General features: G+C 39.9%; 1 protein-coding gene across 1 annotated transcript; it reads left to right on the top strand.

Moving 5' to 3' along the window:
- Positions 1 to 4369: 4369 nt before the first annotated feature.
- Positions 4370 to 16604, top strand: LOC100855914 (NADH dehydrogenase [ubiquinone] 1 alpha subcomplex subunit 3-like). The gene is made up of 2 exons (XM_038582453.1): positions 4370 to 4438; positions 16263 to 16604. The coding sequence occupies exons 1-2, from the start codon at positions 4370 to 4372 to the stop codon at positions 16536 to 16538; spliced, it is 345 nt and encodes a 114-aa protein (XP_038438381.1). The 3' UTR covers positions 16539 to 16604.
- Positions 16605 to 24234: the final 7630 nt, after the last annotated feature.

Below are 24234 nucleotides of genomic sequence, written 5' to 3'. Positions count from 1 at the left end.
AGTGAGGTTTGGAGTGATCATGTCATTGGCCCACGGTCACCTAGCTTTTAGCCACTGGTGTGCAGAGTCAGTGGGAGATTACCTTGGATCACATGGGTGTTAAGTGGCACAGTGGGAATTTGAGTCTGGATTTTCTAGCTCAAAAGTCCCAAATCTTTAGTAGTACAGCGAACTGATGGTGACCATAACAGGAGGGTTAGAATCCTCTGGAGGAGAGAAATATAGACCTTCCATGTGGAACATCTGAAAAAACAGAAGGAAAACGCAGAGATAAGAAAAGCAAATATATTACCTGGGGGACAGAGAAAGTTAGAAATGTTTTACGTGCTGGAGAGGAGGAAAAGAGACATGATTAAATTAGAGAGGACAGAAAAACCAATGTCTACTATTTGTCCTGGGCAGGTCATTCTAGGAAAGAGAAAGATAATATTCTTTCAGGGATATTTCTAGGATATTTCTGAACGGTAGGAAAATTAGTGCTCAGATTGTCAGGTTTGGCCTAAGCCTGGTATAAGATCTCAGGAATCTAGTTTACAAGAACTCTTTCCTAGATATTCTGAGGGAGAATAAGATGTCAAAATTGAAATTTGAGTAGTTTTATCCTAAAACCAGAGAGAAATATAAACAAGGACTGAGTAATAGGGACATCCACATTGCAAGAACATACAAATGGAGTGGGACAATGAAATGTAGAAAAACCTGTTAGGAATCTGGTTATTGGTGCTACACTATGCCAAACTCAAAGGAGAAATGAGATTTTACTTATCATTACCTACCTGTCTAGTTTGTAGTCTAATGCCTTTATTACTGTAGTAAAGTCATTTGAGATTTTAAGGAAATTGACTTCCTGTACTGAAAAAGAAACCTTGAGTGGATGGGTGTTAAGAGACAAATAAAGGGGAAAGGTAATGATCCCACAGTCGTCTGTGGGTACCAATGCAGGACCATATACTGGTTGTTGGTGGTGGAATGTGAGCCAGGAGAGAATGCCAGTGAGTCATCTACAAGGTCCTTTTCATCATAGCAGACCACATGCTGGTCCAAAAGGTTGCTCCCAGTTCAAGTTTGTCCCATTGTCAAAAATGATTTAAAATGGACTCACTTTGACCTTTTCCAGAAGGGATAGATAAATATAAGTGCATGTGTGGCTTCCAATTTTAAGAAGCACAGGAGAAGAAGAAATGGAAGAAGAATATGGTTTCCTGTTTCCTGGCAAAAACGCTCTTATTCCTTTGTGCTGTGTGTAGAGAAAGGTACATGAGGAGTGGGTCATATAATGAAAACGGGTAGTTGAATTTATTTTAAAGGGGATCACCACCTATACTGTAATACAGACTATCTCTTGTGAAATTCTATGGTATTTTTGAAAGTAAAGTGTGAGGGCAAGCACAGTCTTATTTTCCATCTCTATATTGTGGGTCTCTTGTTAACATTTTTTTTTTTTTTTAATGGGCAGGAGAAATTAGGATCCATAGACGTCAGAATTGGAAAGGATCTAGAGGGCAACCCTTTCCCTTGGTTTATGTCGAAATTACTGCTAGAAAGATAGCCAGTCCCCTTTTCAGCAAAGAACCCCCTAAGGTCCCCTCATAGTGCATTCAGATGCTTCATCATTTCATATATACACTGCATTTCTGTCTATTGGCTGAACTCCAGTTACTAAAGAAAATAATGTCATGTCAAATAGCTCCAATTAGGGACGCCCGGGTGGCTCAGCGGTTGAGCACCTGCCTTTGGCCCAGGGCGTGATCCTGGAGCCCCGGGATTGAGTCCCGCATCGGGCTCCCTGTATGGAGTCTGCTTCTCCCTCTGCCTGTGTCTCTGCCTCTCTCTCGCTCTGTCTCTCTCATGAATAAATAAATAAAATCTTAAAAAAAAATAGCTCCAATTAATAGAGGGCATTTCTTCCAGAGTCTTTCTTTCTTTTTTTTTATTTTTTTATTTTTTTCCAGAGTCTTTCAAATATTTCATAAGTCTTTTACCCTCAAAAAACTATATGAAAATATCATTAGCCTCACTTAACAGATGGAAAACAGTGTCCTAGAGACTTTTAAGCATTATCCTCAGTTATGCAGTATGACACTGCGAGAACTAAATTAAAAACAAAGAAAATTCTATGTTCAAGGCTTTCCTAGCAGACCCGTCACTTCTTGGGGCTAGTTATTATCTTTTTGAGTAAAGTACATGTTTGATTGTAACTCTATCTGTCCTTCTGTTTGTCTGCCTGTGAGTAGCTTATCTTTTAATCCATCAATTTATCTCCTTGCTATTTTTCTAACACACCATAAGTTAACCAATGTTGATAAAATTTCACCCTTACCATGAGAGCTACTTGAGCAGATTGAGATGGTTGTCATATTTTTCAAATATTACATGTAACTAACACTGCTGCTACTGTTTAAGTGCCATGATTTCATTCTTATCTGGAAATTGTACACATACCACACCTTCTGTCATGAGGGCTCCGCCTCCACTTATTAGCACTTTGGATATTTACACTGTCTCTTGGGAGGGTATTGATCATTTTTGTCTGTGTCACTCTTGAGGTTATAAAAACTGCCTTTCTGTTCAGAAGCTTGTTTTCTCACAGGTGTGTTTAGTATGTTTCCCAAGTCTGACTTCAAGAAACTGAAATCACTGATTCACTGAAAGATATTTAAATGTCCTGAAGGAAAATGTTGGAGTAATCGTGGAACAAATATGATTTTTTTCATCATTATCTTTATCTGCATGTAAATGCTCTTTCTTCTTTCAAATCCACATATTCCAACATTTTTTGCTGGACTATGTGAAAAAGTTCTCTTTCCTGAATGTAATGTACAAATCAAAAGCAATAGGATTCTTACTTGTTTTCTTTTTTGAAGTTTGCTCTCTTCATTCTCCCCTGAAGTATGTTTTTTTTAATAGATTTTTAAAAGATTTTTATTTTTATTTATTCATCAGAGAGAGAGAGAGAGAGAGAGAGAGAGGCAGAGACACAGGCAGAGGGAGAAGCAGGCTCCACGCAGGGAACCTGACGTGGGACTCGATCCCAGGTCTCCAGGATCACGCCCTGGGCTGAAGGCAGCGCTGAACTGCTGAGCCATCCAGGATGCCCTCTCCCTGAAATATCTATTCTCTCAGGGATGTATTTATGGAGAATATTTAGTATTAGTTTCCTCTCCTATAAGAGAGCAGCTGAGGATTGCAGAAGTTAAAGCCATATCCTTATAGTTCTTTATTCTTTTTGCCACAGTTATCTTTTGGACAACTCATCCCTCTTTTCCCAAAGCATTAATATCATTCTATTGCTTCCTGATTTACAAAAATCAAGTAGGTTCTACAAATGTAGGTAAAAATGAAAATAATGCCTTTCATCTTGAAATATTTATTGTCTTCTTATGTCTTAAAAGGGTACACACAAATCATGTATGTTTTCCTCATTCTCCACTTTGCTAACTGCGCAAGAATGTGTTGAGTAGGGAGACAAAAATCAAGAAAGGAAAAGGAATGACAGAATAAAAATGAGGAAAAAAAGCAGAGTCACCATTTAGGATTGTGGTTCAGCCAGATGATACATTCAATTTAGTAGATTTAATTTGTGGTAATTTGTGAGGCTGAGTTCTGGATGATGGAAACAATATTTCTAGATTTTCAATGGGCATGAACTGAGTTTTAAAAAAAAGACTAACCAAATCTTTTAATTATATGCAAATGATCACAAAAAAAGGAAAGAAAAGAGGAATGGTTAGGTTGGTGTGGTAGGGTGCAGGGCTGGGGAAGATGAGAGAGTAGAGAGTAGGGTGGTTTGCAAAATGACTTTAGGAGACTGTTTTTTTGAGGCTTTTGTTTCCCAGGTTGGATTTAAACAGTATTACATTTTTAGATGGAAAATTTACTTTATCCACAGGTGAAGTTAATTTCTCATGTCTGCAATCATTTTGTTATAATAATTTGTATCATAAGAGATGCTGTGATTTAGTTTAAATGTTGCTATCTTAGTTTTTACTTTTATTTTTTTTTTTTATTTTTATTTTTTTTTTTAAAGATTTTATTTTATTTATTCATGATAGTCACAGAGAGAGAGAGAGAGAGAGAGAGGCAGAGACACAGGCAGAGGGAGAAGCGGGCTCCATGCACCGGGAGCCCGACGTGGGATTCGATCCCGGGTCTCCAGGATCGCGCCCTGGGCCAAAGGCAGGCGCCAAACCGCTGCGCCACCCAGGGATCCCAGTTTTTACTTTTAAATATATCTTTTGGAGGTTTGGAAACACTGGGCAAGTACATTATTTCCAGATCCCTCTAAGGATTATTTCATTGGAAATCTGTAAGCCAATCAGTAAGCTTATTCTGACTATAGATGGCTCCCAGGATTTGAAGGAATGCAAAGATGAGGATTTCCATCAGGTTCAAGGCTGCTATCATTTTGCTTTGCCATCAAACCAGCAAACTCCTACAGGTAATGATATCTGTGACAGTTCCTCAAAAGAGTCTATACCCCAGAAGTTCCAGGTTTGGTGGTCATACAGCCCATGCAGAATGAGGAGTCTGCCAGGACAGAGGTATTTGAGCCATAATGCTGGGGTAGAAGCAATGGAGCCCTTGAATTATCCCTCTGTTACCATGTGCAAGAGTCCTGGCTGCCCCCTAGGATCCTACTTCTGTATTCTCTTTTTAAAAAATATTTTATTTATTTATTCATGAGAGACACACAGAAAAAGAGAGGCAGAAACAGGCAGAGGGAGGAGAAGCAGGCTCCATGCAAGGAGCCCGATGAGGGACTCGACCCTGGGAATCCGGGATCACGCCCTGAGCCAAAGGCAGACGCTCAACCATTGAGCTACGCAGGTGTCCCCTATGTCTGTATTCTATTTATTACTGGGTCATTGGCCCCTGCCAACCTGCTATGACCTATATAGATAGTGAAAGACAAAGATATGATATGTGGAGTTGAGGAATAGGGAGAAAACAACAAAAATCAACATTTTTTTTGTGAAATGAGAAAAACTTAATTCTCTCTAAAATACAGTGAATTGCTGATCTGGATAAAGTTTATTGATTTTAATTGATTTATTATGTCTGATTTCCTGCCAGACATCTGAAAACTATGAAATTGATGTGAATCTAGATCTTCAAAACAGCTAATAACCAAGCCGACTCTGATGTAATAGTCACTTTTTTTTTAAATAACTATTAGGTGTTAGTTGATAAGTATTACTGTTGGGACACTGAGTGGCTCAGCAGTTGAGCTTCTGCCTTCGGCTCAGGGCATGATCCTGGAGTCCTGGAGTCCCAGGATCAAGTTCTGCATTGGGCTCTCTGCATGGAGCCTGCTTCTCTCTCTGCCTCTGTCTGTGTTTCTCAAGAATAAACAGATAAAATGTTTAAAAAAAAAAGGTAAATATTACTGCTGAGCTGAAAAATATCTCATTATTTTGTAAGTCATTGATTGTGGTTGTCATTATTATTTTGAACAATGGTTTTCTTTTTTTTTTCTTTTTTTTTTTTTTTTAGGTTTTTGTTCTGGCCAGATTTTCATTCTTTATACTTGAATTCCAACTTATTTAAAAAAAAAAAAAAAAGCTTATACAAATAAGTCATCATAAGCTAAATCAGAGCTATCTAGTTAGAAGTAACATTAAACTTTATGATAGTGTTTTGTTTAATTTTTCACCCTTTTTAATTAAGAAACATGGTTTAAAAGAGTCACATAAATGTGAATATATTCTCTGTCAATATTCTGTTGTCCATATATAGAAAAATTAATATATATTTAAATATTCCCAATAGGAGGTCCATGTAAAGCATTATGATTTCAGATAGGTCATCCTTTATAAATGTGTGATAAACATTTATACACATATATACATATACAATATATCAACATTTCCTATAATTTCTATCTGCTTATAATTTTGACAACAAAAACAAATAAAGAATAGGATAAATAATAACTAGAATGGGAAAACTCTCCGACTCATATAGAGAACTGAAATATCAATCCTTTAAGTACTTCTAATTTATTTACCAAAGGTGTTTTCTCATTCCCTAGTGAACTCATGAAGTCCTTAAGCTCTAGCACAAAGTTTAACTGCACACTACATTCTATATAGGATAATACTTAAAATGTAAAAGTAATGCTTTATGTTTTTACGAAAGCATTCTCTGAGTGTTGATGAATTGTAAAGAACAAACAATTTAGTTCAGACTCTCCCTGCCTCTCCTACCCCTAATCTCCTCATTCATAGAGGTGATTTTCCCATAATAGTAATAGCTAGTTAGAATATATATATATATATATTTTTTAGTTAGAATATATTTAATAAAGGATTGACTCTTAATTTAAATAAGAGCAAAGTCCCCATGGTAAGATTCTTAGTAAGGGTTGTGAGGGAGCTTTTTATTTTTTTCTCCCCAAGAATATCTTGGCACAGTTACACATAATTAAAAAGTATATGGCTTTATCTGAAGCTAACTCTTCTTTGGAATAATGTTGGTAAGAGTTAATGAAAACCTCCTTGTCTCAGACCAATTAAAAAAAAAGTGACATGGTCTTATATAGCAGAAAATGACGAATTGGAATATTTTTAGATGACGTATCCTGTGCCAATTCTAATCAGTAGAATGTTTTGGCACTGGGAAGGTAAAAATAATCCCTTTTCATTCATCTTAATACTTGATGTCGAAAGGCCTGGCCAATTATGCTACTGTATTGAAACTGTATTGAAACTACAACAAATTCAGAATTTATGAAGAATTTTTTTCTCCTTATAAACACAGTGTTCCATATAAACATTAACTGGCCTGGATTATATTCAGTATCTTTTGCCACTTGGTTTTTAAATGTATTTATATGAAAAGAAACAAGAAATCTAATTTGTTGTACTCTTGGATAAGAGCTGTGGGGAAGGATTGGCATTGAAAAACTTATCAAATATCCACACGACATAAATTTCTTTCAGAAAACATTCATCATACATCTTGATATCTTGGGGAAGGAGAAGTGTTCCCATTAAGTAAATTTGGGGAAGGCAAATGTGACAATGGGATAGGCTTCTTATTCTTATGAATATGTACTGTCATTATTTAAATCACAGCAGATTAGAATGAGTTTCTAGCTTTCAGCTTGACTTTGTAAGAAAGAGAGGAATCAACATGCTGTTGCATTCAGTCCTTGCATGCAATTCTAAAATACCTAATGAGAATCTTCCTTTGGGTCTGCCGAGGGGCTAGTTTCATTTCAGAGGACTTTAAAATCAGCTTCTCTGCTCCCACACCCTGATCTTCTGTCACCTGCTTGCTCACATTTAAATATTCTGTGACATACATTCCACAGTGAGAGACAAAATAATCAGAAGTCTGCTTCGGGTAACATTTTGGTATGAGTAATTTCCGTTTTTTAAATAAACATCTATAAATGACAAATTCCTTGCCTGGAAGGGTTACCATTAAGAGGGAAAAGACAAGTAGGGGAAAGCAGGTGAAAAGTGAACTTCAAACACTTTACAGCTTTGTCTAAGGTCAGATCTATTTACTCTCTCCTGGGCAGGGCAAACAGAAGGAAACAGCACATGCCAGGCAGCTGCCACTGAATGACTTCCATACCTTCTCCACTTGCGTTCTCACTATTTCCCCATGGTATTCTTGTGGTTTTCCCATTTTCCACAAAAGCAGAGAGATTTGGGAAGGTTAAATGACTTTTTCAAGATCTCATAGATTGGGATCAATTTCAGATCGAACTGAATCTCCAGAATGCATACTCTTTCTTTTGCAGCACAGTATCTCCCTAGCACAGAACAAAATCAGGTATGTTTAGTGGCAACCAGGCCACTTTGCTTCAGATTCGTTATGCCAGGTTTTTCTTCTTACCCTTTTCCCCCCCTTTTGGGTAGGGTAGACTTGTTTAAAACAGTTTAATTTTGTTGGGGAGGGGGGCTTGTTGATTTTAGCATCACTGAGAGATTCTGCTGATTGCTTGAGTTAGTGCGATAGCTTATGTATTGATGTGCAGAACCCTCTTCATTTTCCTGGCAAAAAGAAGGCATTCAGCAATGTTTGCTGGATAATAACATTACTTTTGTCTGTTTTCTAACAGTGTGCATACTGGGCTCTACAATATATGTGGAAATTTCTGTGGGATCATAAGATGTTGAGATTGGAAGATACTCAAGGAACATCCAAACAACCCTCTTTTACAGATTAGAAAACTGAGGCCCTGAAAGCCTTAAATGAATCATCTAAGATCACATGCCTGGTTGTCAAAATTGTTGGGACAGTTACTCAGTGCTCTTTTCTGGTACACTTTTTCAGGGCATTGCCATACAATCTCTCATTTTAGTATTTAACTTGATGAAGTGGCATGAGGTGAGGCTCTATTACTCCATTTATTTTCTCATTTTTTTTCGCTTGTTCTTCTGATGGAATATAGTAGGTTGAATGGTAGTGCCCCGAAATATATGGCTCCATTTTAGTCCCTAGAACTTGTGAATGCCAATTTATTTGGTAAAATTGCCTTTGCAAATATAATTAAGTTAAAAATCTTGAGATGATGAGGTTGTGCCTGGGTGGCTCAGTTGATTAAGCACTTGCCTTAGGCTCAGGTCATGATCCCAGGGTCCTGGGATCAAGCCCCATGTTGGGCTCCCTGCTCAGTGGTGAGTCTGCTTCTCCCCCTCCTCCTGTTCTTTCTCTTTCTCTCAAATAAATAAATAAAATACTTAAAAAAAATCTTGAGATGATGAAATCCTCCTGGATTATCTGGATAGATCTTTAATAAAGTGATTTTGACAGAAAGACAGAAAAAAATTTGAGACTGAATGACGAGGAGAAGATGTTGCAAAGAATTTGCTACATATTGAATTTGCTCATATATTGAAGACAATATGAGCATGGAGACAGAGATCAGAGTGGTGTGGCCAGAAGTCAAGGAAGCAAAGGAGTGTGGACAGCCACGGGAAGATGGAGGAGGAAAGGAAGATTTCTCCCCTAGAGCCTCTGGAGGGAATACAGTCCTGCCAACACTTTGATTTTTGACTTTTGGCTTCCAAAACTGTGAGAGAATAAATTTCTGTTGAAGCCACCCAGTTTGTGATAATTTGTTATAGGAGCCACAGGAAACTAATATATTGAAGGGGAGAACTGATATTATAGAACTGATGTTTCATATGTAAAGTATATATATATAGCCTATATATAGCCTGTATATATAAATATACTGATATGTAAATATATAGTTATATATAAAATTATATACAGATTATATAAAAACATATATTTATGTGTAACCTATATTTATTTTATTTTTATTTTATTTTTAAAACGATTTTATTTATTTACTCATGACAGACACAGAGAGAGAGGCAGAGACACAGGCAGAGGCAGAAGCAGGCTCCATGCAGGGAGCCCAATGTGGGACTTGATCCCGGGTCTCCAGGATCAGGCCCTGAGCTTAAGGCAGACCACTGAGCGACCCAGGTATCCTTATAATCTATATTTATATATCACATCCTGGAACTGATGTCTTTTGTATCATTGCTGACTTTACAGACTCTCAGGGCATGTGTTGGTGGCAATGGATAGTTGAAGAGATTCAGGGACAGAAGAGTGTTCTTGTTCTAATATAGACAGGCAATAATGACCTTTTGGCAAATGAGAGGGATTTTATAAGAAAACTTCTCTCTTGGGATGCCTCAGTGGCTCAGCGGTTAAGTGTCTGCCTTTGGCCCAGGGCGTGATCCTGGAGACCTCGGATCAAGTCCCACATCAGGCTCGCTGCATGGAGCCTGCTTCTCCCTCTGCCTACATCTCTGCCTCTCTCTGTGTGTCTCTCATGAATAAATAAATAAAATTTTTTTTTTAAAAGAAAACTTCCCCCTCAAAGGGCTTGGGAACATCAAGTCGAATAAAGTGAAGGCATGAGAGAGGGGCAGACCATCCCCTGTTCTGTATTTACACTTTTAGTCGTGGGGCCCTCACATTGCTTCCTGGACATCTGTGAGCCCTTCTCACCAAGCTCTCCAGCTTGAGAATGCTCTTTCCTTCTTCTCACCTTTCTTCAATCAGTCTCATTTCCTTAGGGCTCTTTTCCTGGAGCTAACCCCCACCTTTACATTCACATGTTGCAAGGAGATAAATCCTGTTTATAATCATCGTTTTTTTAAATAAAGATTTTATTTATTTATTCATGAGAGACACAAAGGGAAGCCCAGAGACATAGGCAGAAAGAGAAGCAGGCTCCCTGCGGGGAGACCAATGTGGGACTCCATCCCAGGACCCCGGGATCTGAGCCAAAGGTAGACGCTCAACGGCTGAGCCACCCAGGTGTCCCTGTTTATAACTCATCTTTACCCCATTTTAATCACACTTATGTTTTACAGCTGATTTTGGTTGCAATAATGCCAGCAGAGAAGTCAGTGGGGACTTCCTGCAGGTTCCACCCCAGCCAAAGGGGGAGATATTTTGAAGAGAGAACATTCCTCCGTTCCTTCCTGTCGTACCCATCAAGACCAGCCCAGTTCGTGAGCAGCACTGTGTGTTGGGATTTTCTTACAGCCTTGGCTGTATTGGGAAGAGAAACCCTAAATATAGAAGAAAAGAAACTCTTCCATCTGGGCTGGACTTTCCAGGAATTCCTATAAGTGATACAATGTTGCTTTGCCTTCTGGTGAGTCTTCTGCTTGGACATGATTTTCTTTTCTCTCCTGTTACTTAACTTTTCTGTGCCTCAGTTTCCTCTTCGGTAGAATGGAGATAACAATGGATAACAATGGTACTTTATGGGAAAAGCTTCTTATGAGGATCAAATGAGTTAATCTAGGTAAAGCTTCTAGAGCAGTATCTAGCACATAGTGAGAACTCAATAAGTGTTAGCTATTAGTATTTATTAGAGAGAAATCTCTCCCTTGAGTCCTGGTTTCTGTGAGGAGTGATGGTCTCTATGTACTCCCAACCTTTGGACCAATTCCTTCTTCCTCTTGGTGACGTGTTTGTCTAGTGATAGCCATTACTCAAATTTCCTTGCTTGTGGGGAACTATTCTATTAAAAGTCCTGTGTGTGAGGGGAGTTGGTGTGCTTCTTTCCACTCTCTGCTTAGAGAAGTGGAGGCAGTGACCTGGGTAAGAGTGTGTGCCTCATGGTCTCACACTTTTCTTTAGGTAGGCTGTTCTGACAATGAGAGTAAATATTGGGAATGAACAAACTCATTTCAGTTCTCATGGTAACCTAAGTCTTCTAACCCAGTCTGCATCAGGAGTAAAGTTGGTATTTTTGTTCAGTAGGTGACTCTTTTTGTCTTACTCTTTGGTTCAGTTGAGGTTCCTCAAAAAGCTACTGTGATTATTATTGTCAGAAAAATTGGAGGCCAGGGTGGATGGAGTCTGGTGTGAAGGAAAAACATCCTTGTCTCAGTATGTGTTTCAAAGGCTTCCCGGGGTTGAAAGGCAGAGTGCATGGCTGAGGATCCCTGCTCCCCTCTTCCACCAAATCATCCACTGAACTAACTTGTTCTCTTGTCTTTCTAAGATTTGCTAAGTTAATCAGCAATGAGAGAACAACTGAAGTCACTCCTTGTTTAAGCCTGTGTGGTCCCCTGAATGAAGCCTTTAAAGACACACCAACAATTCCATGCTGCGGAATGAGAAAACTGTGCAGTGGAGGGATCACAAACAGAAGATTTTTATTCCTGAGCAAGCAAAATGAAAATTCAGCAAACAAATCAAAGAATCAAGATAAAGACCTAAAAGATGAAATGGGAACACGAACTATATAACAATGAACATAAAACAAAATCCTCTCAACACTCTGGCAATTACACTGGTCCTGTGGTGAGTCAAAGTGAGCAAAATACTGAGCAAAATACTCCTAGAGGGAAGTGTTCATTCTTGTAGAAATACGAACATCTTGCATCTATATATTTCATTGTACTGCACCAAATGCCCTCACATCTGTTTCCTTATATTATTTTTATGTGAACTCTGTAGTGTTTGTAGGGGATTTGCTCCCCTTATTATAGATGTGAAAGAAAAAAAAGAACATTCGGGAAGGAAAAAATCATCTGAGCTACAGCTGGTCAGATGATGGGTGTCTGATCCAACAATAGACAAAAGTTCTTTTTAATCACACAACCATTTCACCACTTTTGGTAATGGTTGGTATGTTACTTAAGCTACTTCTTCTTTTTTAATATTTTGGGGACTATGAAATCTGTGCTCCAAATTATGAGAGTGAAAGAAATCTTTCGTTCTCTACCATTTTGGATACACATGAATTCTTCTGCCAGGGCGTGAATTCAGAGGATTTCCCTTCATAGGTTTATAAATGGGAGATATGGATTTGCCCCTTTTAATAGTGATTCAGAGTAAGAGGATTTGTCTCCCTAATTAGACTCAAGGGAATAATAAAACATGGATTTATTGATAAGTGTAGAAGTTGTATGCCTAGGAACAGAAAAACTGAAGACCTGAAATTAGTTGGCTGTTGGTTTTATTACAAAAACAATCTTATTTTTAGGATTAACACTAGAGCCCACAGAAATGGGGGTCACTGAAGAAACGGACTTGGTACTTTAAGTACAAAAGTACATGTATTTGAGAAAGTGGTAGTCAATTTTTACCTCGCTGGACTTGTCCTCACAATTAGTAAATGGGATATCACTAGCAGGTTGTGGTGGAACTTCCACCTATCAAGGTATCAAGACATGTTTTCCTCACTCACTACTTGGCAAATATCCTCTGCTTGCTTGTTCCTTGGGGCACAGTTCCAGAGGATACTGTATTCTGTGGTTGTGGTTGGCAATATCTGACAAGTATTTTCTGAATCTATCTTCGGTAGAGGCTTCTGACAGTTTTTCTCCCCACTTCCCAGCACTTTTTTCATTTCTGGATTTCTTTGTCTTTGCTTTTTTGTCTCTAGTAGGGAATAAGGGTGACCCACTACCCTGGCTGGCCTACTGGGGCTTGTTTCCTGATCTCATTCCAATGAATTCTATTTCATAGAGCAGATTTTCCTCCTCCATCTCCTTTCTGCTACACTAAGCTAACTCCCCCAGTTAATGCCATGGTCTGTAATTGACTCTGAATGTTACCATTATGGGAGCTCCTGAGGCATGTCTTTCTTCCATCAGCTCAGATGAGATGCCCGGTTACTACTCAGCCTTAAGTTTCAATTGTCAAACAGTTGTTCTTCAGTCACATTTGGAGGTAAAACGAACTGCTCATTTCCTGCTGGGACGGAAGCTGCTGCTGCTTCTGTTATCTCCCAAGTCCACTTAGTTCCTTCCTTCTTTAGGATGCAATCCCCCTGTTACTTGAATCATGCTCCTTTGCTTTCCATTCATGTCCTTACCCCAATGAGATACAGGGGGATAGTACCTCAAGAAAGGATTAGCAGTCAAGGGAATTGGAATGACTGTTATACTGGCCAATAAATGTAATAGTTTTTTAACTGGTACATTTGGTGGAGACATCACAGTATTCTATGGAGATCAAACAAGCAAATTAGGTAATAATTAGGGAAAAGAAATCCAAAGGGAAACAAGTGTAAAAATATGCTCACTTCAGAGATTAGAGTAAATTCAGGCCTGTGCAGGCATTGTTTTTTTTTTTTTTTTTTTTTTTTTAATAGAACATAGCAACTCAGGATGTTTAGTTCTTCAAGAACAATCCTGGGCGGTTATTTCGCCATTGGAGCAGAGATGTTTTTGTGTTCTTCAATACCACTTTCCGATTCTTCTTCAGTAATGGAATCCTTAAATTTTAGGGGGGCAAATGCCCACCCAGAATAGAAACTAGAATTCCTAGCTTCCCTTGCAGCTAGGTTTGCCATATGACTAAATTCTGGCAATGAGATGTAAATGGTAGTGATATGAACAGTTTTCAATAAGTTTTGTTAAAAGAAAAAGCTATATTCTTCTGTTTATCTTTTTACTTTCTAGGTATTTGGGATGCAGAAATGGTGGTTGGAGATAGAGTAGTTATTTTGCTTCATGAGGCAAATTTAAGAATAGAGGCCATTCTCTTATATAAACAAGATAGAAAGAGTTTGAGTCCTTGATACCCTGGCCTATATATGAGCTATATTGACATTGTCCTCCTACTTGAGCTTTATCTTGAGAGAAAAATAAATTATTCTTGGTTACGCTGCTATTATTTTGAGAGCTTTTTCATTTATAGCCAATCATAATATTAACTACTTAGCTTATGAGAGTATAGTGCATTGAATTTTGTGCTCTAGAGAGATATATTCAAGTCCTACCCCCAGTACTCATGAATGTGACCTTTTTTGAAAACAGTCTTTCTAGATGCAATTAAGGATATTGAGATGAGATCATTTTAGATTTTGGATGGGCTCTACATCCAGTGATGTGTCCTTGTAAGATGGAGACTGGAGACAGAGAGAGACTCAGGGAAGAAGACCATGTAAAGACAGAGACTGGAGTTATGTCGCTGCAAGCCAGAGTGTCAGAAGCTAGAAGAGGCAAGGAAGGATTTTCCTCTAAAGTGGAAAATTTGGCAATTTTGGACTTTGGCCTCCAGAACCATGAGAAAATATATTCCTGTTGCTGTAAGCCACCAAGTTTGTAGAATTTGTTATGACAGTCCTCATAAATTAATATAAAGGATCACACTTATTTGTTTAAACGAACACATAGATGATTCATTTAAGTCATTAAATTATAATTTAAACACACTACTGGTGATTTGTTTTGGGGCACCATATTTGCCGAAGGAAGGCTTGGAAGAAGTCATTAAAACCAATGAATCTGTCATTTAGCAAAAAAGCCATTTGTTCCCAGAGTATATTTATCTTCCTGGGATTCTTCATAGGACCGATCTTATTAGCGTATCAGAAATCCATCATACTTGTATGTAGGTATAAGTTTCTCTTTGAAGATTTATCAACTGGCTAAAGATCATCAATGAAAATCAAAGCAACATTTTCCTTAAAATAATACTGCCTTTCCTGGGCAAATGGATGAGTGTTTCATCCTCTTCAGAAGGAACTCAGGTTCTACAATAACAAAGACAGCAATTAGGTTTGGCAATAAAAGAGAATGATTACAAACACTGCTTGTAATTTTGCAGAACAGCCAGCACTGTATTAAAAAATTAGTTATTAAAAGGAACAGTACAGCTGAGTATTTTTTTTTTTTTTTGAGGGAGAGAGTGAGAGAGAATGTGTGTGGAGGGGGAGGAGCAGAGGGAGAGAGAGAATATAAGTAGGTTCCATGCATGGAGGGGAGCCCCAGATAGAGCTGAATCTCACAACTCTGAGATAATGGCCTGGGTCCAAATCAAGAGTCAGATGCTGAACCAACTGAGCCACCCAGGCACTCCAGTACCACTATTGACATGAACTGTTCTACTAGTTAGTATGAATAAACTTTAGGTGACAACGGGGTGTGTGTGTGTGTGTGTGTGTGTGTGTTTGTGATTTATAAATATATGCTTTATTTTCATAAACACTTTATTAAATGATTCCACTAATCATTTCATAGTTTCCGAGCATTTGACTCTTGAAATGTCTCCTGGTAGTTTAAGGAGGAGCACTCATTCCCTTTAATTGAGGTAAATTGGATTTTGTCACTCTCCCTCACCTCCTCTCCCCATTTCTAAATATCTGAAAGCTTCTTATTGTACTTAGAGCATACTATATAGTTCTTAACACAACCGGACCCCCTAACCATGTGGGCCCCTCAGCCTAGCCCCTTCTCCCACCTCACATTGTCCCAACCACAGCTCCTTTTTTTCAGTTCCCTGAACAAGCCTAACCCTTTGTCTCAGCATGTTTGCACGTGCTGTTCCTCTGTCTGGAAAACTCTTTCTCCAGCTCCTTGTCTAGTAAATTCCCATTTATCCCCCAAATCTCAGCTTATATGTAATGTCCTCAGGCAGGCTTTTACTTCATGCCACTTATAATTTATAATATTTTGGTTTACTTTTTAAATAGCCTTTGTTTACTTGTTAAATGTTTGCTTTTTGTTCCATAATCTCCCTAAAGAAAGGGACTATGGCTCCTGCTCAGTACTCTTTACCTCCCCTCTATATGTAGTAGCATGGGGGATGTAGCAGGCACTCAGCAAATATTTGTTGAATAAGTGAATTAAAACATTTTTACTGAGGATACTGGATATACCTTAACATCTCAAATAGCAACTTTATGCTAAGGAAAGAAATCAAGTTAAAATGGGGAAAATCTAGGTTTATGGTATAGAAGAACAGTGTTTCTCAGTCCTGGCTTGTCATTATAATCACCTAAGAAGCTTTTTAAAAATGATGATATCCAGGCCGCCGCCGCAGAGACCAAGGTGGCCGGGAGACTTGCTGCCTTCCTCAAGGACGCCTGGGCCAAAGAGCCGGTGCTGGTTGCGTCCTTCACCATGCGGGGCCTCGCTGTGATTCTGCCCATCTTCAGTCCCTTCACCAAATATGCCACCATGATCAACCAGGCCACACCCCACAACTATCCAGTGCCCCTCCGAGATGATGGGAACATGCCCGACGTGCCCAGACACCCCCAGGACCCCCAGGGCCCCAGCCTGGAGTGGCTGAAGAAATTGTGAGCACCTCTGGTGACATGGAGGTGGCCTCTTCCCTGTAGTCAATAAAATGCATAGAGTGACCCCAGAAAAAAAAAAAAGAGGATATCCAGACGACATCCAGAAATTCTGATTTATTTGCTCTATGTGGCCTGAACATTTTTTAAAAATGGATTCTAATTCTGATATGTAGCCAGGATAGAAAACCACTGGTACAAATTCTGGGTGGTAACTAATAATAGGACAAAGCCTTCTTTCCTCTGATACCTTCTTTCATTTCATTGCTATTAATAATTTCATTCTAAGTCTTTTGAATGAAGATGGTAATGATTGGAAGGAAGAAAGATAAAAATATAAATCATAATATTTTGCCAGTTAGCGTGACATAAACATATGCAGCATATTTTGTGTTGTGAGATGCAAAATGCCTTGCCATAAATTGAAATTATATTGAATAAACAGTATTGTACTTTGGGATTAAAAAAGTAATTTTTGGGACCCTTGGGTGGCTCAACATTGAGCATCTGCCTTTGACTCAGGTTGTGATCTCAGGGTCCTGGGATTGAGAACTGCATTGGGTGAGCCTGCTTCTCCCTCTGCCTATGTTTCTGCCTCTCTCTCTCTGTGTCTCTGGTGAATAAATAAATAAAATCTAAAAAAAAAAAAAAAAAAAAAAAGGAACTTTTGTGACTCTTAGCAGGAACAGGTATGTAAGCCTAAGTTCTGGGAAAACAATAAAATGTGTCCGGAAGATCTACCGTTTCTTTGATTACTTATGCAAGAAATTGATCTCATTTGGGGAAGGAATGTCTACATTTCTATCTTTCCATAAATAAAGCCTAGGGCATTCCTATGGAGTAAGATGTTACAGTGCTGGAATTTCTTAGCTTTATCTGTACAAATGTTCTTGAGATGGGTAGGAAACATGCTGTGTTGTGAAATGAGCAGCTTGCTGTGTGGAGAAATGTGAAAAATGAGGACATTCAGATTGTCGTGGGAGTTCTGGCTTAGATGCCCTGTCTCCCACGCTTGCCCACAGCTCCATTATAGCAATCACCTGATTATATCGTACTTATATGTCAGTATGTCTTTCCACTAGTCTTCAAGCTCTTGGAGGTCAGAATGATACTTTGGCATCCCCAATACTTTACACACTTCCTGGTGCAGAGTGGGCACTCACTTGCAATTTCTGAATAAATGGACTTTTGAGTCTGATGGACTTGACTTGTGTTAGGATCCTGGCTCAGTCAAACCAATTAACTTTGAGTAAGTTCCTTTGTTTCTTAGGATGGTTATTTCTTCATCTGTAAACTATAGATATCTTTTAAATTGTTACAAACTGCTTGTCTTAGCCAGATCTGATAGATTGCATCATTGGCTCGGTTTCTTGACCTGTTGCCTATACCCAGGCCCTTTACCACATAACCCTGCAGTTTCTCACTAGGTGTGCCTCTTCCCCTCTTGGATTCAGTCATATGGCTTGCTTTGGTCTGCGAGATATTAGTTGACGTGACTCAAGCAGGGGCTGTGGTGCTTTTTACACTTATGCCAGCCCTGTAAGAAGAACTTCCCTCACTGATCCTACAGTCCGAGTTCCATGGTTACTACACAGTACACGTGGGGTTGACTTGAGCCCAGCCTGCAGCAAGGAGCTATGGCCAGTCGGACCCCCAGCTAGCAGCAGAGCCATCTCAGCAGTCACAGCTTGAAGCACAGCTGCCCAGCCCACTGGCAAAGAATGAAATGCTGTTTGTCACATGCCACTGAGGTGTGGTAGTTGTGTTATGCAGGAATAGTTAACCAGTGTACCGGTTTCCCAGCAAGCAGACAGACCAAAGCAGAGCCACGTGTCACTCCTCTTACCTAGAGCTGTGATAAGGGAGTGCAACCCTCGGGAAACAGGAGTGATGAGGGAGGTGGGGCAAATACGAGGGGATGCTACTAAGCCTGTGTCTACTTGGTGTACAGACACTCTTGTGACACTGCCTTCTGAAAGGACACGTGAACTGTTGTATCATGGGGATGGCAAATGGAAAACAAAATTGTTTTTGTTTCGTACCCTCCATTTATCAAATGTTTACTTCATGGGTATTAATTCCTTTTCACTTCCAGTTGCTCCTGTGAGGGTGGTGAACAAGTCCTGGGCACCTGGTGCCCCGGGATGAGGGGTGAGGGTTAATGATCCTGAGGTTAGCAAGTCCTCTTGTGAAAATATCATAGTGATGCAGATGAAACCAGGCTCCTGTGCTCCCAGGCCCAGCAAGCAGGTCTGGGGGCTCTGCTCAGGCTGGGTTTCCAGGAACTTAGGCTGCGTGTGTAGTAGCAACTGTCCCAAGGTTGCAGAACATGAAGGTGTGGGACACAAGGGTCAAGGGTAGAACAGGAAGTAAAGGAACTGGTAAAGCCTCCAGACTGTGAGAGGTGAGGAGCTGTGAGTGATGCTGAGGCACAGGATACCCAGGTGTCTGGGAGGAGCCCTAGCGGACGTGGAGGGAACAGGCAGCTGAAGCCCAACAGGTGCTTTAGGATCCCAGAGACAGCTGACGCTCAGAGGCTCAGAGGTGACATACAAGAGGTGGCTGACACTGTGCTTTCATTCATGGTAGCTATTATGATTAATACACTTTGGCGGAACTGATTGAAATCAATTTCAGTTTTAAAGATAATCCGTGAAAAGCAGGTCTTTATGTTTTGCCGTTTTCAGAAGTGAAGTTTTGGTTGGAAACCAAGCAAGCACTGGCTGTTTCTTCTCTCCTTTTGTTTTTAGTACTCTAGTTATTTGCCTTGTAACATCTCTAACGTGTTATCTTATTTTGTAAATATATTTCTACATAAGGTCCTTGGAGGTTCTCCAAACGTTTCATATATGAACTAAACCCTTGAGGTTTTTTTTTTTTAATATTATAACTCCAAGTGAAATACTCAACAAATAAAGAAAATAAGAATTTTGGGTGACATTGGAAATCGAATGCTTTACTAATACTTTTAGTAGAGGTGAGATTTAGGACAGTGGTTGCAGATAATGATTTTATAGGAAATTTCTTGAAAGCACCAATTTTGATGAATTTATAGCCAGATTTGTTCACAGAGTTCTAACAACAGGGAATGTGATAATAAAGTTTAGGAAGAAGCAAAAAGAAAATATTCATGGTAAATAAGTTGATAAGCAAGGTTTTTAAAAAAATTTTTTAAAAGATTTTATTTATTTATTCATGAGAGACAAACAGAGAGAGAGGCAGAGACATAGGCAGAGGGAGAAGCAGGCTCCACGCAGGCAGCCCGAGTGGGACTCGATCCCGGGACTCCAGGATCACTTCCTGAGCCAAAGGTAGCTGCTCAACCACTGAGCCACCCATAAGCAATGTTTTTTAGACCCAATGTTCCTGCTGGTCAGGTGGAATTAATTTAGTGTTTCTCACTAGCAGGGATTTAGAAAGAGAAGGTACGTGAGATACTGAAATCTAGAGGACAAAGATGCCTACTTCTGAGAAACATGGATGATATCACTATGGGGCTGATTACTTAAATCTAAAACTTATATAGGCCTGGAGTAAATGGGAGACAATAAAAGAATTTAAGTGCCAGATGCATCTTAAACCTATTTTGCTGGTTCCACATCAATTTCTTTTTTTTTTTTTTTAAATTTTATTTATTTACGATAGTCACAGAGAGAGAGAGAGAGAGGCAGAGACACAGGCAGAGGGAGAAGCAGGCTCCATGCACCGGGAGCCCGACGTGGGATTCGATCCCGGGTCTCCAGGATCGCGCCCTGGGCCAAAGGCAGGCGCCAAACCGCTACGCCACCCAGGGATCCCCTCCACATCAATTTCTTAAAAAGCCCCACCCCACACCAAACTTGCCAACTGTTATTGGAAAACAAGTGTGGTATGGGAGTGTTACATTTTATATACTGAAGGAGAAAGATAATACTTATTTACCGACATTTATGGATAATATAATCCTAAGAGCACTTAAATTAAATGTTAAAGTTAATCCTCTTTACATAGTAAATCTCATCAGAATTTGGATGAGAGGACTTAAGGCTAAAGTAAAGTCTTGGGCACTAAATTAATATCATTTCCTAGAATTCCTCATAAATGAGTAACCGAAAAAAGAGAAAAAGAACTTTCCATAGGATACATGCCTTTGGGGGCAGCCCCGGTGGCGCAGTGGTTTGGCGCCGCCTGCAGCCTGGGGTGTGACCCTGGAGACCTGGGATCAAGTCCCACGTCGGGCTCCCTGCGTGGAGCCTGCTTCTCCCTCTGCCTGTGTCTCTGCCTCTCTCTCTCTCTGAATAAATAAATAAATCTTTGTAAAAAAAAAGGATACATGCCTTTGGGGCTTGTTTTAACTGGAAATTCTTCATTAGTAGCTATGTAAGGAAGAGGTATGTAATGTGGACTTTTTCCCTGCTGAAAACTATGGATATTTACATTTATTTAAATAGGTTTTTTTTTTTTCCCCCTGCGTAGATCTTAAAATATCTCTTTTCTTTTATGTTTATTCTCACTCCCCACTACTGCCATGAATGATTCAGTCCCTGGTAAGGCACAGATTCCGTAGCTCTGAGAAGGTAACTTGTAAAGAGTTGGTGCTTAGAGGTGGTTAGCTGACTAGATGGCACTACAATGTAGAGGAGAGTGAATGATCCTGAGGTTAGCAAGTCCTCTTGTGAAAATATCATAGTGATGCAGATGAAACCAGGCTCCTGTGCTCCCAGGCCCAGCAAGCAGGTCTGGGGGCTCTGCTCAGGCTGGGTTTCCAGGAACTTAGGCTGCGTGTGTAGTAGCAACTGTCCCAAGGTTGCAGAACATGAAGGCGTGGGACACAAGGGTCAAGGTAGAACAGGAAGTAAAGGAACTGGTAAAGCCTCCAGCTAAGGGAGCTGGCAAAGAATGAAAACGGAGAGCTGGAGAGAATTGTTGGGTGTGGATCAGACAACAGGCAAAACTGAATGAGCAGGTTTGGGAGGTGGGGGCTTGAAAAAGTTTTTGAGGCTGCATGGCTGTGTCTGAGCCTGCTTCAGACAGTTAGGTCCTGTCAAGCAGGAGTTCATACACTGTGCTGGATGGCATAGTATCATGTGCTTTCTCGCACCTTCCCTTTTCTCTTGATTAGCCAAAAAGTATTGAAAGAGAAGGGTGGGGATGGTCTCTCAGGAGGGTCTGGGTTTATGACTGTGCAACACAGCTCATCCACAGCCCATTGGGACACTTCCATTGGGAGACCCTTTCTGAAAACACAGCAGAAATAAATGTCTTGAAATGAAAGGGGGAAAAACGTTTTCACGTTCAAACTCTAAAGGAGGAGATTTTTATGCATTTTTCCATTTCCCAAGCCATTATGTGCTCCTTTACATGCTTGATCTGATGGGAGAACTGCCTTCCTCTGAATTTGGTGACCCATGGTGCTCTCCGGTTAGAGGAAGTTGCAATGAGAGAAGCAACACAGGTGGAATGTCAGTACAACTGTGATCATGACTGTCACCACAATGACCACCATGAACACTGCTGAGGCCAATGGTACCATTAGGAATAAGGCCTCAAGTGCCAGAAACTACCCCCACTTTAAAAAATGTATATATGCTTAAGGGCATTTCATTCAAGTACAACAATACACGGTGTGAAGTTAAGTATATTAGTGACTTGTTAAATCACCCAAAACTCTTTTCATTCCTTTCCGAGAGTCATTTTTAGGCTTAGATGGGCACCGGGTGATATTCAAAACTTTCAACAGACTACATGGTGTGGGCACCGGCTATCGGAAGAGATCAGCTGCAGGGCTTCAGCAGGGGAACGCCCTGGTCTGTCTGGCCTTGCCTCTGCAGCTGCAGGATTGGAGTGGGGAGGGCAGGAGTGCCGGGGTAGGAGAGGGAGCATCAGGGGTGGCCATCGCAGTGAGAGGACACTGTGGGAGCTCAGAGCATCAATTCTTTACCTATCCATATGGAAGTATTTGCATCCTGTACCAACAGAGCTGGCCCTGCAAGCTGGGTAGCCTTAGCCCTGCCTCTGGAAATGGCTTGCTTGTTCTCATCCTATGTCACTTTAATGACATTCCTGGGCTCTTCAGAATTCTGCTTAACTGGACTATTTATGTCCTCATTTCCACAGCAGGGGCTGTTTTTGTTGGCTTCTGAATGAGAAGTTAACCACCCCCCCACTTTCCCCCAAAAGCATTCATATGGAGATGTTCATTCAAAGTGTGGCCTGAAGACTGTGAAATTTCTTACTTCACTCTCTGGTTTTGGATCAGTCATATTAATTCTTTGTATTTACAGAGATTTGAAAATCGGACATATCCAAAATGCTTTGAGATCTTCAGATGGTTGTTAGGAACCAAATATATATAAAAAAAAGGACTTTTAAAATTCTCCTAACAAAGTCTAGCTCCCCACAGAATGGCTTGTGTGAGGAGCTGAGAGAGCGCTAACTGCCAACATGTGTTTTTGTTGAAATGTATTTGCTAATGTAAACAACTCATGCCTGCCTGTGGCACCCAACACTGTCACGTGAGGCTTGCATGATACTCAGAGAATGCTGCTTTCACAAAGATTAATACACATAAATCTGTAACTCATATTTCTGTGCTCACATGTGTCTCATGCAATTAAAGAGAGAGGGAACTCATTTACATTAGGCCAGCACTCTGAAAGCTTTAGCATTTGATCACTAGAAACAGAAGGAAAATAAAATCAATGAAAAATATAAGAAAAACTCAGAAAAAAAGAAATTTAATAAGTTTCCCCCACCCTACATCATTTAGCTTAAATTTATTTGCTATGGCCATCATTTTTTTTCAAATGCAAAATATGTTTTTTAAGTAGTTCCATGTTCATTGCTTCTAAGGTTTGGGAGGTGTTTTGGATGTTCACCTAGATTGATCATAGTTCGTAGACTAACAAAATATTTTAAGGCATTGATTCTCAAACTTGAGCTTTTGCCAGAATCACCTGGAAGCTTCTTAAACAGCAAGCCTGACCTCACCCTCAGAGTTTTGGCTTTTGGATCTAGGGTGGGGCCTGACAATTTGCATCTCTAACAGGACTCAGGTACTGCTGCTACTCCTGCTGCTCCTGCTCACCTCCAGGACCACACTTTGAGAACCACTGAAAGGTTACCAACTTTGCCTGTATAGTAGAATCATGTGGAAAGCTTTGACACGAAACTCATGCTGGGGATCCAACCCCAAGACTTCCAGTTTGATTAGTCTGTAGAAGGTCCTAGGGATTTGGTAATGTTTAAAAACTTTCCATCCTAATGTTCAGCCTAAAGATGAATCACTACTATGGGATTTGTTATTGCATAGTTTCTGCCTGAATATTAAATTATTTTGAGTCTAGGAGTAACTTCTACATTCTGCATATAACCAGCTAAATGCTTTTTTGAGCAACTGTAAAATTTGGTGGAAGCCAAACTTATTTAAAAAATAAATGTGAACACATTAATATCACAATTGGTAGCTACTTTAGGAAAATCACAATTTTCCATTAATCCAGGCATGGAGCTGAGAGAAGGGTGGAGACTGGAGTCTTACCCCTCCTTTCTTTACATCACCTCCCCCCCCCCCCCATCTCTAGTTTCTGAGCCTTCTTCCGATCGTCCAATCTTTTGTTCAAAGGTCAATTGGCTGACTGCTGGAGCTGTCCTTCCAGACAAAAGGTGATATGAACAGAAAAAAGCTGAAGAATAGCCACAAGAGGGCTCGAGGGCACCCCCTG

The sequence above is a fragment of the Canis lupus genome, chromosome 32 (assembly GCF_011100685.1).
Source record: "Canis lupus familiaris isolate Mischka breed German Shepherd chromosome 32, alternate assembly UU_Cfam_GSD_1.0, whole genome shotgun sequence".
Lineage (NCBI taxonomy): Eukaryota > Metazoa > Chordata > Mammalia > Carnivora > Canidae > Canis > Canis lupus.
The sequence above is the reverse complement of the archived record's forward strand: the minus strand, read 5'-3'. Positions and strand labels throughout refer to the sequence as shown.

Excerpts from the sequence above, each read along its gene's own strand:
- LOC100855914 (XM_038582453.1), top strand. The coding sequence starts at position 4,370 with ATGAGGATTTCCATCAGGTTCAAGGCTGCTATCATTTTGCTTTGCCAT. Across the intron at positions 4,439-16,262 it reads AAACCAGCAAACTCCTACAG|GCCGCCGCCGCAGAGACCAA; the intron begins GTAATGATATCT and ends GATGATATCCAG.